A 14,529-nucleotide genomic window follows, 5' to 3' on the forward strand; every position below is an offset into this window, starting at 1 on the left:
AAGCGAATGAGAGTTACAATAAAGCCAACCAATAAAACGCATTGTGCAGGGATTAAGCCCACTGTAAGCTCTTGGTAAGCTCAATAGAGGATATGTCCATGTTTTGTGCGATGTCCCTCCAGATGATTGCCTTAACTGTTGTTGTTGGCTGTAGGACCCTGGTACTTTACCCCAGCTAACCAGTGGTAAAGTGCCTCTGCTCCTCCTTTCAACATTGCAAAATTGGTGTTCTCCTAATTGGCATATTTAACTGAAATATAAGTGTCCCTAGTGTATGGTAAAAGTGTTCCCAGGGCCTGTAAGTTAAATGATACTAGTGGACTTCAGCACCTATCATCCACAATAGGAACAGTGTAAACATGACCTCAGGCCTACCACTGTAGCCTGGCTGTGGCAGTATAAACGCTACAATTTGACCTGTCAAATATAAACCCTTTTGACAGGTCAAAACCTTCCTTTTAAATATTAATAAGTCACCGCTGTGACTCCCCTTCACAAAACTCCTCTACAGTCTGCTCTACGACACTTTATTTTGTACCCTTTTGGCATGGTGTGCAGCATTGCCGAAAGGCGTTTGGAATAAAAATGTACGCTAAACCAATTATTTTAAGTGGTGAATAACAAAGCAGGCACTTTCCCCAGATGCCCACTTCCCCCAGATGCCGTTTGAACACTAAAAGTGTGTCCAGGCCATCCATCACCAAAGTTGGGAAAAGCCCCGGGCCCTGGTCAGGTGCCCACAGATGTGTTTAAAAGGAACCTAGACGTGTGGCTGGGCCTTCTGACAGTTGCCTTTAATGCTATCTTACTGGAAGGCGTGGTACCCGATTCATGGAAGACATCCATAATAGTCCCTATTCATAAAAAAGGTCCTAGGGACGACCCTTCTAACTACCGCTAAATTTCATTATTGGGCGGAGTTCATAAAAATCTTTGGCAAGCAGTTGTTGGCCGGTCTGGAGACGTGGTGGTGAACAATGGCATAATGTCACACTTGCGAAGCCAGCTTCCGCAGGGGCCAGAGCACGATCGATCAAGTCTTGAGTCTGCATATGATGTGTTTGAAGTACGTCACGCTACGGAAATCGCCACTCTTCCTGGTTTTCATTGACCTAAAGACCGCTTGCGACAGTGTGGATCAGACTACACTATGGCAGATCTTGGAGGACCGTGCTGTCCCCAAGTACCGACTGAACCTGCTCATTAGTCTCCATACCGGAAATACAGCGGCTGCAAAATATGGCCTCAAAGGCAAGTGCACGACCGTATTTGGAATACACACAGGCAGAGGTATGTGCTGGAGCCAGCCCTATTAAATATCTGTTTTAACGATGTAGGGAAGACACTTATCGACCTTGCCCAGTATGTACCCAAGCTGGGGAGCGATCAATTTCTGATCTTTATGTTCGCAGATGATGCAGTCATTCTAGCACGCACTGAACTGTCTATTGGAAGGATTTGAACTTTTTTGTTAATCCCGTAAAATTGCTGAGTTAATGTTTCCTTTGTGCGCTTCTTGCAGAACCAGAGATATTCGAACCACAGGCTAGAAGAAAAATCCATTCCAGGTCCAAATAAGAGCTCTTTATAACATATGTGCCTTGTCTTAATCCCATGTCCCTGGTCTCCTTCGGCCGGCCTTATACTAGCCTCCTCAGAGCACAAGGTGGGCGGGATAGAGCAGCATTGGAGTCCTGACACCCTCACAGAGGAAGCGTGAGTCTGATACCTAGCGTATAAGCTCAGAGCAGGAGTGTCTCAGTCACCTTAGGATGCGGGGTGGATTGGTTGTACAAGATGACAGCGACACAGTTGAAGAGTTTAGGACATATAATGAAATACTACACTGTAGAGAGCTGATGGAAATGGGAGACATCCGATCCTACATAAAGGACGCCCATTTGCCCAAAATCTCATTGACCCTACAGGAAACCCTGGAAGATCCCATAAAACTGGAAGAAATTCCGAGCCACAGTCAGGCTAAAGAGCCATAAAGCTCAAGTACTGAATAGTTACTTCACCGTCTGCTACAAGGCTTTTGAGGAACTCCTTGCTTTGAAGGTGGCCGTCACCATCCATCTGTGTGACGCCTGAAGTCTGTGTGAAGTCTCTGTTACAGCAGGTCTAAGACGGGCAGGTGCAGCTACATATATTGTATTCAAATAGATCTTGATTTGCACTTCAGTAAGTTGTTACTTTTTAACAGTATTTTTTATTTGATAGTACCTTGCTTTTCTGCCAAAGCATCTTTTTACATCAGGAGGATCCCAATATCCATTACAATAGTAACTCTAACTCAGTGAAAGGAATTCTCCTACTGAACAAGTCTATTCCTCATCTTCCTCAAGCATCTTTGGTTGCTCCAATATGAAGGAGCCTTCACAATTGGTTCATTAACTTTTGCTCCTTCGCTGTTAGATACATTTTTATGTAGAACAAAGTGGATTGGTCCACTTTTCTGCCTTCAGAGTCAGGAATCTAGCAATCTCTCCTTATATGTTATCAAACAACAGACCCTTAGTGTCCTGAGCAGAGATGGCCCAGGGTTACTGCCATCTTTTCTCTGAAAGAGCGCTGTTGTCGCTACTCCCTAAAGCCTCATCCAGACAGTCTGGCCAGCCGTGCATTCTCTCCATACACTTTAGCTCTGCGTAGTTCCCACACACAGAGGCAAGATGTCTGCGGCCTACAACCCACAGTGCCGGACTACTCAGTTCACATAGAACATAAGAGGAAGGCTCTGGAGAGGTTGGAAATGGGCAATTGTTGCGGGACATGTGTCTTTAAAGCTTGAAGAAGAGAACTTCAGTCAAAATACTGGAGCCTCTTAAAGGTGCCTCTGTGCACGATGGATTCACACATTTTCTCTAACCACAACAGGCGCTCCCCGTCTTGGAAGGAGGTGGTGAATGCCTTCCACACACAGTCTCACAGAACACAGTCCCGGGCAAGTAGATGCTTATGATAGATTTATAAAGAACTAGGTGAGACCTCTTGAGACATAATGTTCAAGAGCCTATTGCTATACAAGAGAATTTACTATACGTGTTCACTCTTTAGTGTATGAACTACCAACCACCTCATATCAGAGGTTTTATAGAATTACTGTGGTGACCGGAAAAGGTGTCCTCGTAGTCTAACTTACATATATTTTCTTAGAGATTTATATCACTAGCTTCCCTATAATTATTTGCTTAACAAATCCTCCTACTTGCTAATTATTTCACCTTAACTACATTTAGAGTGACCCCTTCTCCTTTAATATGACGTTTCTGAAGACTAAATACATTTACCACTTTTTCAGATACCAAGCTCCTCCTCCTCTTACACCTTTTTGTTGCCTTGACCAATGTCTTCTAAAATGTGTCTTTAATATGTTAAGCTTTTGTTGCTACTATCCTGAAACACTGTATTCTAAATATGGTCTTGTCAATCCCCTGCCTGAAGGATTTGTTACTTTTAAAACTGGCACACACAACAGCTGGAGCAATACTTCATGGCCACTGATCTCTGTAGTTTTTGCTGCTCTGACCTCATGATCCCGCCTTTTTGAAAGTTGTCAACCATCTTCCTGCAGAAAAGAGGATCTCGTGTAAGGCGCTTGTTTAGACACAAATGCCAGTAGGCAGTAACCCCTCAATCTCCTTCATTTATACTCAAGTCTTCTCTGAAACTACTGATCACTCTGCACTTCTACATTGACTTTTCCAAGCTCTACAAGATCTCTTCAAACAGAATAGCATCCCCAACATGTGCTCTTGAAACCCCTCACTATCAACTTTGCATTTAGAGACCTCAGAATGCAGCTGACCGACAGCTTGTTTAACCTACTCATTCGGGCTCACAACACACCAGCGTTTATACCCTTATGCTAGCTGCAAGCCTGCGGCGAGATGTATTATTACCTGAAAAACAAGGGGGCATATTCACATGGAAATGGCGAAGCGTGGTGTTAAGCAAACATTGCTAACACCGCTCTCTGCCATTCTGAAAACTTAGGGATGAGCCGTATTCACAGGAATGCGGCGCACAACTGCATTTTTCCTAGCTTTGGCACTAAATCGAGCTTCCTAGCGCACCCTTGCACCATAGTCCCTGTGTTGGGGGGGGGGAATGATTGCTTATATGCAGGAAGAGATCCCTTCCTGCACAGAATGACGAATTGTAACTTCTGTGTGTGCTGCATTGTGCAGCACACATAGAAGTTGTAGATCGTCATTTTTTAAATGATTCTTCATGTGTAGGAAGGGACACCTTCCTGTTACATAAACAATAATTCATTTGGATTTGCTGTTTCAACAGCAAAAACTAGGAGAAAGTGAGCATTTCTCCTCGTTTCGACTAAGGCCTAGTTTTCCCTGGCCTTCATTTTGGCGCTGCCTCCTATTTATGCCACCCTTGAAAATATGCGACAGCATCAAAATCAAAGGGTGTTGCGGTGGAAAGCCCACCGCAACACCCATTACACACCCTTTTCACGCCAAGTGTTGTGTGAAAGGGGGCCTTATTTACAAGGCGGCGTTAAGTCACGTTAAATGACTTAACGGTGCCTTGTAAATAAGGCGATAGGTTTATCGCTACAGGAACGTCATAAAAAGTGAATTTTCTGTGGCAATAGGGGCTTGTAAATACGCCCCGATGTTCATTGCACACTGAAGAGTCTGCGGAATTAGACAGTTCTTCTTTCAATCTAAACTCAGCACCTATCACCAAAGAAGACCTATATGCTCTCGCTTTACCCTTCTTTTAACCATCCCTCCTTTCAAAAGATTGCTAACCCGCAGAAGCTATTTCTCTGTCGAGACTGAAAGTCTGAAACTCAAGCCCTTCAGGATTAAGAAGACATGACAGCCACCTATAATGCAACAACACAAGCCCTCTTTGTTTTGCATCTCAATAAAATTGCCAGCCATTTTGCAAATATTATCTTTATTTTCACAGCATAAATGATGTACCATCTATGTACTATTTGTTAAGTGCTCTGAGGACAAACTATATAAATTAAACAATAAAACAAGGCTGTTGATCCAACAATATGTTGAGTTAAGTATGGAAGCAGTTTGGGAATAATTTGACTTTTGGTCCACAAGGCCAACAGCGGTACAGAACTGTGGGTCCTCTATACATACTGGGCTATTTAGTCATATCAGCAATAAGGCTTCCGTATTTGTAAAATGAGGTTCACAGATGCCTCCATGTCAGTCAGGACACCAGGTTCCAGGCCAGGTTGCTTGTGAAATGACCACTCTAATCTAGAACTTTAGTCATTCTCTTTCAACTGAGACAAGCCAGAACTACAAACACCAGAAAACACCAAGCTAGTATATTCTTACTCAGGATTAGGACATGGTGGCCCCTGTCACAGGGATCATCTAGTAATACTACTGTGTTGTTACTTGGTACCGTGCACTGTAATGTGTTTTTAGTTGGTACTGATGCTACCACTAAGATTAGAGTGATCGATCTCACCGTTGCCCCGTACAAATTAACACTCCGAGAACCTAGAGCTATAAATCTGTATGGAAGCAGGCTTCATGTGCATTCTATCTTTGGCCTTTCTGCAGATACTGAGTACAAACTTGAGCCAATGCTGGCATGATACTTAGGCGCAATATGCCCTAATTTTTCCTTGCCACCTCATGCCCATTTTAGAGGGGATGTATTGTACCACCTGGTCAGGCCCTCTCCTAGCTTATCCCTAGAAAGGTGACTTTTTGAGACTCCTTCTCCTAGCATGCCGTTTTTAATTCAATCCTGTACAAGTATGGAAACATTGAGATGCTTAAAACAAAATGTTCTTAAATAAATTCTACAAATCAATCTTGGTTACAATTATTTACCTGCATTTTAAAAGGCAGGCGGATCTTTTGTGAGGCACATGACTGCAGTACATGTGTGAATCAACGAATGCATGCATTAATATATGTTTATAGCATCTAAAAACAAATGGAGGAGATTCATAGTATCATCAGTTCATACATTAAAGAAAACAAGGCAAGGCGGATACAAATATTTCCCCTAGATAATACTGCTTGCAATGGGAGTGGAGATTAGTCTTAGAACTCCATCGATCCTGGAAAGCCCAGAGCCTGCCTCTACTTGTATCTGAGTGCCTAATTGAAACAGAGTCCTCATCCTAGGGTGACTACCTCACTCCATGACATTCCAAACACAGTTTCCGGTATAGCACTTTTGTGTGTCAACCTAATGCATTCTGGATGTGGTAGGCTTGTTTTTCTTCAATTACATAAAGTAGACTAACACCTGATAGCAAGGAATTGTAGCTGGAAGGTTCAGAACTTGAAACTGGGTTTGGAAGGGCTCAAATGACCAAAGACAAATCTGACACTTCTTTTATCAGTTAAATAACTCTACTGTGTAGTAAAGTACTTGTTTTATTAAATGAGAAGGCAGTCACTTCAGAAGAGTGAAATGCAATCTTTGCAGTGACAGCTTTTCCATGACTCCTGTCCCTGATACATTTTCGAAAAGCCCAGACTATGAATACACCAGATAATCGTTAGGGACTCTAATACCATTTATCAGGAACTCTGCAGCCCTTAGAATCCAAGCAGGCGGCTGAGGCGTCAGAGCATCGCAGTTACCCCAATACCTGATGGCCAGCACGGCTGGTCAGCCCCTGTAGCTGGTGCAGCTCCTCCTTAGTCTGCATTCACTGGCCTTATGGTAACAGCCAATTGCTCCATTTGGAAGCAGCCATTTTACAGCTCTTGCTAGAAGCCATTTTACAGCTCTTACTAGAAGCCATTTTGAAGCTTCTACTAGCGACTGAGAGATCAGTCACACCCCTTACTATGTTCATGAAATGCACTCATAAGACACTTTTTATTGGGTCTCCAATCTGTAGCATGAAGGATCATCAACAGCATTTTAAGAAGACCATCACTTTTCAGCGTGGTAGTTAAGAAATAAGTTAGTTGTTCCCTTCATTTTATTTCGCCACACTTGTTGGGACTGACATGATAATAGGACCGGTTTATTCACTGCAGAAAAGAAAAATATTATGACAAGCTAGTTTTATATGAAGTTTTTAAGAGAAACAAACATATTGCTTTCTTTTTTAATTCTGAGAACTAATAGTGCAAGTATAGAGTGTAAATAAATAATATAAAAAAAGATATCTTATTTATAATTCAAGAATGTTTTACTAACTCCATGGTATTTTCCAAAGCTTTTCTCTGGGCGTGTGTGCTGCTCTTGGCCGTTCAGGAATACGTCACACTTATGTATGGTGTACAACATAACTACTGACCAAAATGCATAGTGGCTTGAGAATACATGTTTTTAAGCCAAGATCTGGATGCAATTGTGACGTAGCAGATACACAGCAAAATACATTTTACAAGGTCGACAATGCAAGAGCAGTCCAGCGTGAGATAAAAGGCCCAGACACACACCTGCAAGTCAAGATGGCTGACTATAGTTTCCTTGCATTGTGTGTGTGTGTTTTGAATGTATGCCTTCTAAGGAGTGGTGAGACAGAGGTTTCCATGCAAAAGACTGTTATTGAACAAGTACTGAGGCAGTACTGAGGCAGTATGCAGTGAAACTATAGCTGCTCATACGGGCCTTGTTACACTCTGTTATAGTGCTGCTGCTCAGCCTGAGTGCCTGGGAGAGAGAATGTTGTTGAATGGAATGTTCGTGTGTGTGAGTGTCCGCTATGTAACTCCTTACCTTATTAAACCTACTGCTTGAGCTTTTGTACTTGTGTCACTGTTTCTCTTTAATTTTGTATTATGCTTCTTTTAATTGTCATCTTTTGTTTATCTTGCAATGTGTATAATGCCTTTGTGCATTCTTTCTTTTACATTGCAAAGAAAGGGGATGTGTTATACTGCTGCTGCTAAGCCTGAGTGCCTGGGAGAGAGATTGTGGTTGAATGGAATGTTTGTGTGTGTGAGTGTCAGTTGGAGATGGGCTGAGCAGCAGTGAGGCTGCTCCTGGTGGGGCTCTCCGCTATGTAACTCCTTACCTTAATCAACCTACATGGAAAACTACCTGGATTGAACCATCTTCATTTTACTACACACTCCTCTGAGGAGCTTGAAACTGAGTGAAATAAGTATCAGGGGTGACACTGAAGAAGAAATGAAGAAATGTATTACCAGGTGAAAAACTATGATGGCCAGTGAGCCCTGACTATATGGGACATGCGTCCAAGGTCTGGATGCAATTCTGATGCATACATACTAACTATAAAATATATACCTCCAAGGTGGACAAACAGGAAGGAGCAACCGAAATCAATAAATAAATTTAAGGTAATATGGCTGCTTTAATGCAAGGCACCCACAAAATATGTATTTGTGAGTCACAGAAACACCTTCGTGACTCAGGCCCTTGATTTCACTTTGTATACATGATTCTTAACAAAATTCGAACCTGAAGGACATAACTCTGACAAACCTTATCCGAGGAATTCGTTTGGCCAAACTTTAGATGAACATAGCCAATCTCCTTCAAATTCAATAATTTTCCACTTCTTACGTCATGGTGGAGGACCCTAGTCCAACAGCTAGGAGGGCTTTTTTCTCTGATTCCTGTCTCCCTCTTTGCGCTTCCTTTTTCCTCCTACTTTAGGCGTCATTTTGTTGTTCATTTACATGGTGACTGACCCATGCCCTCGAACCACTCTTCAGCCTATTTCCTCACCTTATTCTCTCCTCCTAGTCCCTAACCCACCTATTTAGTTTCATTTTCTGCACTGCTCCGTCTTTTACTGTCTCTGTAATTTACTGTAATTTATTTTACCTCTCCATACCCCTTATCTCTTCTCTGCTACCCTCTTACTTCTACATATTGCCTCCTTTCTCCTGTCCAGACTGGCCTTCCCCATCATTGCTAGATTGCTTATGTTAAGGCAAACATAGAAAACAGATTTTTCTTCAAGGGTTTTCCTGCATCCCTTCATATTTTTTCCATTAGACTTTCATTTCATGTTTCCTTTGGAACTAAGAAAGGTTTTGGGCCTATTGTTAATACCAAACTTGGAATTCAATACAAAATCCATTTATTTTTGCTATATTATAGATCTATTTTTATTTCCTAAAATGGAACTGGTCATTTTGAAAGTTTGACAAGTTGGAGATTTGTCAGTCTGGGTCTCTTTGACTTGGAAATTTGTAAAGATGACATACTTCCCTTGTAGGTTGTTTTAGATGTCATGCCCAGCTGCAGAATCCTATGCCATGTGGTGCCTCTTTCCAAGTAAACTCCCTAAAGTGAACGGCCAATCTGGGACAATCTCTTGCGTCCTGGATAGGGTTTTGTTTGTAGATTAAGATGTGTATTTACAAATTTACACCATTACTGAACCTGTGCCTCTCGCGATAAGCAGGATTAGGTGCTCCTAAAAGGTGAGAGACTACAGAATGCTTGATACGGTTAATGCATGTTGAGATAATACCTGCTCCAGGGACATCAAGCACAGGTGTGCAGCCCCCAAAAGCCTCAAGACTGCCTCTGTGGGATTTGCCAAGTCACTAGCAGTCTTTCATTGCTAAAGTACGCGACAGATCTCCCTCTCGCTCTTCCCACTCTGACACGGAGGTGAGCAGAGAGGGTTCATAACAGGAGGGGATCCTGGCACTACCCGCACCAGCACAGGCTTGCTTGAGTCGCTTCATTGACATTTTACTGGTGGTGGAGTACCTTCAACAATCGCCCTGGTGTAAATTCCGGGCGACGGTATACGAGGTACAGTTGCAGCAACCTTATGGAACTGGTTATTGGATCCTAATCATGTCTATTGGTTCAGCTGGTATAGTTTTAAGCAACAAAATGAATCTAGTTGAACTGGCCACGCCTGGGCAGCTCACAGGTAGAAGATCCTGCACTTTGGTCTGGTTTATTGTGATCCCTTCTGCATTTAAACTGAGCAATTTCTTGTGTTTTTTGCACAACGTTTTACCACTGTGTAAACATGCGCTATGCCGGCCTCATGCATCTAGTTGGACAATGGTTAAAGTGCCATTCAATTTTTAGACCCACACCATGGGCCAATTCACAAAGACATGTAGGAGTACATGAAAGGGTATTCCTTTAGTACTCTTTTACATACTCTTGCATGTGAACTAGCCCAAACATTTGAAATACGAATCAAATGTACGAATCGGGTCATATTCATATACAATTAACACAACTAGACATGACTGTGTACTTTTACTAATAGGGATTTGGATGTTTCGGGCTGATTCACAAAGGCATGTAGGACTGCTTCCTGTACTCATAAATGCTTCTCAGAACTGGCTGCTATATGTGCAAAGTTTCAAGTAAGTGCCTCCAGATTTAGTTTATCGTTAGTTTATCATTCGCAGTACAGTGCGGCTACCGATCAGCAGGCCTTTTTCCACAGTGCTGCGCTGTTTTCAACAAGGCAACAGGGTGTAGATAAAACAAAATAACAATTGGTTACTTCAAAGTCCTTTTTTAACTGGCTTCATCTGAGCTGTGTATTTTAATTTGAACGGTGCTCTTATAAATCTTTCCTACTCAGTCGCTCCGTAATCTTGTAGCGCAGGTAAAATGCAGTTGCCATGCTGAGCAGGACGAGTACAAAAAATAAGGTGCAGTCAACGTAGGTGGAGGCCTCGGTGTGCCTCGCTAGGAAAGACTCTTGCCTGTGTTGGTAATCCAGGAGCACGGCCTCCAGTTGTGAAAGGGTGCAGAGTCCTAGGAACACATGGAAGATCTGATGGCCATGCCCTACAATGTCACAGGCGCCCGGGAAGAACTTCTCGGGCACAGGGCAGGAAAAAAAATATGCCCCAATGAGAAAGAATATGATCTGCAGTATGTGGTACTGCAAGGCTTCTTCTGTGCAACCAACCTGCTGGCAGCTAATGAAACGATGGATCACAGGGCTAATGTCGAGTATGTAAGCCACGCCAGCAGGCGTCACCTGGCATAACTTCCTCATAACAGGATAAGGGCGCTGGTACCGATATTTGGCGTAGCAGCAACCGACACAGGACAGCCAACCAAGGAGGGCAGCCCCAGGTAGAAAGAAAAAAGCAACCTTTTCATACCAGAGTTGGTCAACGCTGTAGTAGAAGTGGACCAAGGCGCTCCCATATTGGTAAGCGCTAACACCGACATAGTCCAAAAAGTAGAATGTGTAGTGTGCCAGTTCTGACTTGGATTGCAGCAGGTGAGCTAAGGTGCTGCAGGTGAGGTAGGTGAGAGCAGCCAGGACATATATAAACAGTGGCAATGATATAAATCCCCACGTAAACGCCTCCGATCCCAGAAAGATTTTAAACCTCAGAAGAACGGTGAACGCTGCTACCAAATGGGTCCAGACATTGACAGACTCGTTGTGCTTCTGAAAGAGACTGAAGAAGTAGTAACGCCACTCCTGGTCCACTGGGCGGTAGCCTGTCTCAATATACGGTTCCCGGAGAAGGCGGGGCACGTCCTTTTCTTTGACAGTGGAGGGCATCTTGGGAAGGCCATCTTCCAACAGCTGGGGGATGCGACGCAGCTGCTGGCCACTGATGGACAAAGTGCTGATTCTTTCAAGAATGGCAGTCGTCATAGTGCCTACGAGGCATAGGCAGTGCAATCCTAAGACCGTGAAGGCAAGCCTGTGGTAAAAGGAAGAGAAAATAAATTAAAAGTTTGCAACTTTTGAGGTGACATTCAAACTTAGGAAAAAAGTTGAATCCTCATGAAGTCTTATGTACAAGGGCTAAAATAGTTTACATTTTTCTTTACAAGGACCTATATTATGGAGACTCTGCGGATCTCACTACTGAGCACATGATATAAGGGATACAGTACTGTCTGCAATACATTACAAGGATATTGCAAGCCATTGGAAGAGTTCCATCTCCATACAGAGGAATGAGGCCAAAGAATGAGTTACTTCATAAGGTATTGGAACTCAGTGGGTTGTAGTCCTTCCTATGACCTTTGTATGTGTTCCCAATCACGACATTGCATTTACGCTTATTCACAGTACTTAAATAAGTCTCCTGTAATTTGTCGGACCCAATAAATGAAAATAACAAAAAATTATGTGAAATGCCTAAATGAATATTAATTTCTGGCAATCAGTGCTTTATATTTCATTGTTTTTGCTCTCTATGTGATTACAAACAGAAACCATAATTAAATTATTCTTGACCCTGCTCCACTCTTCCAACTCCCTCCTCCACCCCCTAAAGGGCAACGTACCCCTTCAGAGAGGTGGTGCCACACCACGGCCTTGATCCTACTCGCCTTCTCCTCTTCCTTCGATACAGTCTCCCACCACACACTCACCACCAGACTCTTCGACGCAGGCATATGGGGAAACGGCCGCGAATGGCTCCGCTGCTTCCTCACCGGCAGGACCCAGAGAATCAGACTGCCATCCTTCCTCTCCGAACCCACATCAACTGCTTAGTGCCTCAGGGATCATCACTCAGCCCTACACTCTTTAACATCTACATGGCCCCCCTCGACGCCATTGTCAAACAGCATGGACTCAACATAGTCTCCTATGCCGACTACACCCAACTCATCCTCTCCCTCACCAAGGACCCCATCACCACCAGGCTAAGCTTTGAAGAAGGGATCAAGGACGTCGCAACCTGGATGAGCAACAGCTGCCTGAAGCTCAACTGAGAGAAGATAGAGGTTCTCGTCCTTGGACCTGCCCCCACCGCCTGGGACACTATCCGGTGGCTCACCGCTGTTGGCAGCAAACCCACCGCCACCCAACACGCCTGGAACCTCAGCATCGTACTCGAATCCTCCCTCTCCATGACCTGACAAGTCAAAGCCGTCGCCTCCACCTGCTTCAACATCCCCCACATCCTTCACAAGACCTTCAAATGGATTCCCCCCGAATCAAGAAAAACCGTCACCCATGCACTCATAACCAGAAGACTAGACTACGAAAACGCCCACTATGCCGGAATCAACAAGTCGCTGCTCTGCAAATTCAGACCATTCAGAACACCGCAGCCAGACTCGTCCTCGGCGTCCCCCGACGGGAACACATCATCCAACATCTGCGAGACCTCCACGGGCTCCACGTTGAGAAAAGAGTAACCTTCAAACTACTCACCCATACCTACAAATGCCTCCACAACACTGGACCACAATACCTCAATGATAGAATCTCCTTCCACGCACCCAGGAGAAACCTCCGATCCACTGAACTCGCCCTCGCTGAAACTCCAGAACGGGTGGAAGGGCGTTCTTCTACATCGTGGCCAAGAACTGGAATGAGCTCCCGATGAACATCAGAGGCCCCCCCTCTCTGAGCGTCCCTGAAGACACTCAAGACCTGGCTCTTTGACTGAACGGAGCTGCTCATCCCCCCCCCAGCACCTAGAGACCCTCACGGGTGAGTAGCGTGCATACAATTCCCTGATTGATTGATTAACTTCACCAAACATACTTCAGACACTGACAAATAACTACCATTCAGTCTGATAACAGTACAGCCTGCTATCATAGTGTCTGGAAGTCAATAGTTAGTAGTGCTACAGGAGCATAATAACTTAACTACCACCCGTTAACTTTGTGGTAGAGCTGCCCGCACATCGGTGGGAAAGGATGTAGGCATGACGTGGTATCCTCCGGAGCTCTCCTTCTGTCTGGCCACTTGTGTCAATATACCTTTCTGCCTCGCAAAATCTAGGACATTTGCTCACACCTTCAAGTCAACTACTGGTTTACCACTTCAGAATAAAGATCCATTGATTTTCCTTTACTCTCTTAAACCTGTCCTATGTTTATGGTACCTATACAAAGGCATCCTCTTTACCATATTCACAATGTACTATTTCCCCTCAGTTCTGAGCCTGTAGAGGGCATTCACCTGAAACTGCAAAAATATCAGTATACAACTTCCTAGCTGAAGATCACCATCTCAATTTGTCTTCCATATTTTTGTTCTTTTAGATTCCATAATCTTAATTCTTTATCTACCTCTGGTCTTTGCTAATATCTTTCTCATTCTTTTTAAGTTTCTTGAAAGTTTCTCTTTCCCCTCATTGTCACCAGCAGAGAGGAACCACGAGGAGAGAGAGGTAAGGGGGATTGTGCTTGGGGTGCGGGTTATTTTTTGGGGGTTTAGGGTAGTGTCGAAGTAGTGTTGTAAGTGTTTGTGTAGTGTAGGGTTGTGTTTTAGGATTTAGGGTAGTGTCGGGGGGTCGTGCAGGGTAGTGTTAGAGTGTAGGGGCCGGACTGGGGGTCGTGCAGGGGCAGTGTTTCACGGTTTAGGGTAGTGTTGTGGTGTTTGTGTAGTGTAGGGTAGTGTTTTGGGGTTTAGGGCAGTGTTGGGTGGTCGTGCAGGGTAATGCTAGAGTGTAGGGTCTGTACTGGGGGTAGGGGAAGGGTCGTGCTGGGGGTAGTGTTTTAGGGTTTAAGGTAGTGTTTTGGTGTTTGTGTAGGGTAGTGTTTTTGGGTTTAAGGTAGTGTCGGGGGGTCGTGCAGGGTAGTATTAGAGTGTAGGGGCCAGACTGGGGGTCGTGCGGGGGGTAGTGTTTTAGGGTTTAGGGCAGTGTTGTG

At 44.1% G+C, this 14,529-nt stretch overlaps 1 protein-coding gene across 3 annotated transcripts in view; it reads right to left on the minus strand.

Annotated features, from left to right (window-relative positions):
* Nucleotides 1–4,912: 4,912 nt before the first annotated feature.
* PAQR8 (progestin and adipoQ receptor family member 8) overlaps nucleotides 4,913–14,529 on the minus strand; it is a 188,165-nt gene continuing 178,548 nt past the window's right edge. For all 3 annotated transcript variants that reach the window (XM_085610447.1, XM_085610448.1, XM_085610446.1), the window contains exon 2: nucleotides 4,913–11,609. In XM_085610447.1, the coding sequence (XP_085466573.1) occupies nucleotides 10,499–11,560 (1,062 nt within the window). In that variant the 5' untranslated portion in view covers nucleotides 11,561–11,609 and the 3' untranslated portion in view covers nucleotides 4,913–10,498. The remainder of the gene's footprint in view (nucleotides 11,610–14,529) is intronic.

Source organism: Triturus cristatus, chromosome 6 (assembly GCF_964204655.1).
Source record: "Triturus cristatus chromosome 6, aTriCri1.1, whole genome shotgun sequence".
Lineage (NCBI taxonomy): Eukaryota > Metazoa > Chordata > Amphibia > Caudata > Salamandridae > Triturus > Triturus cristatus.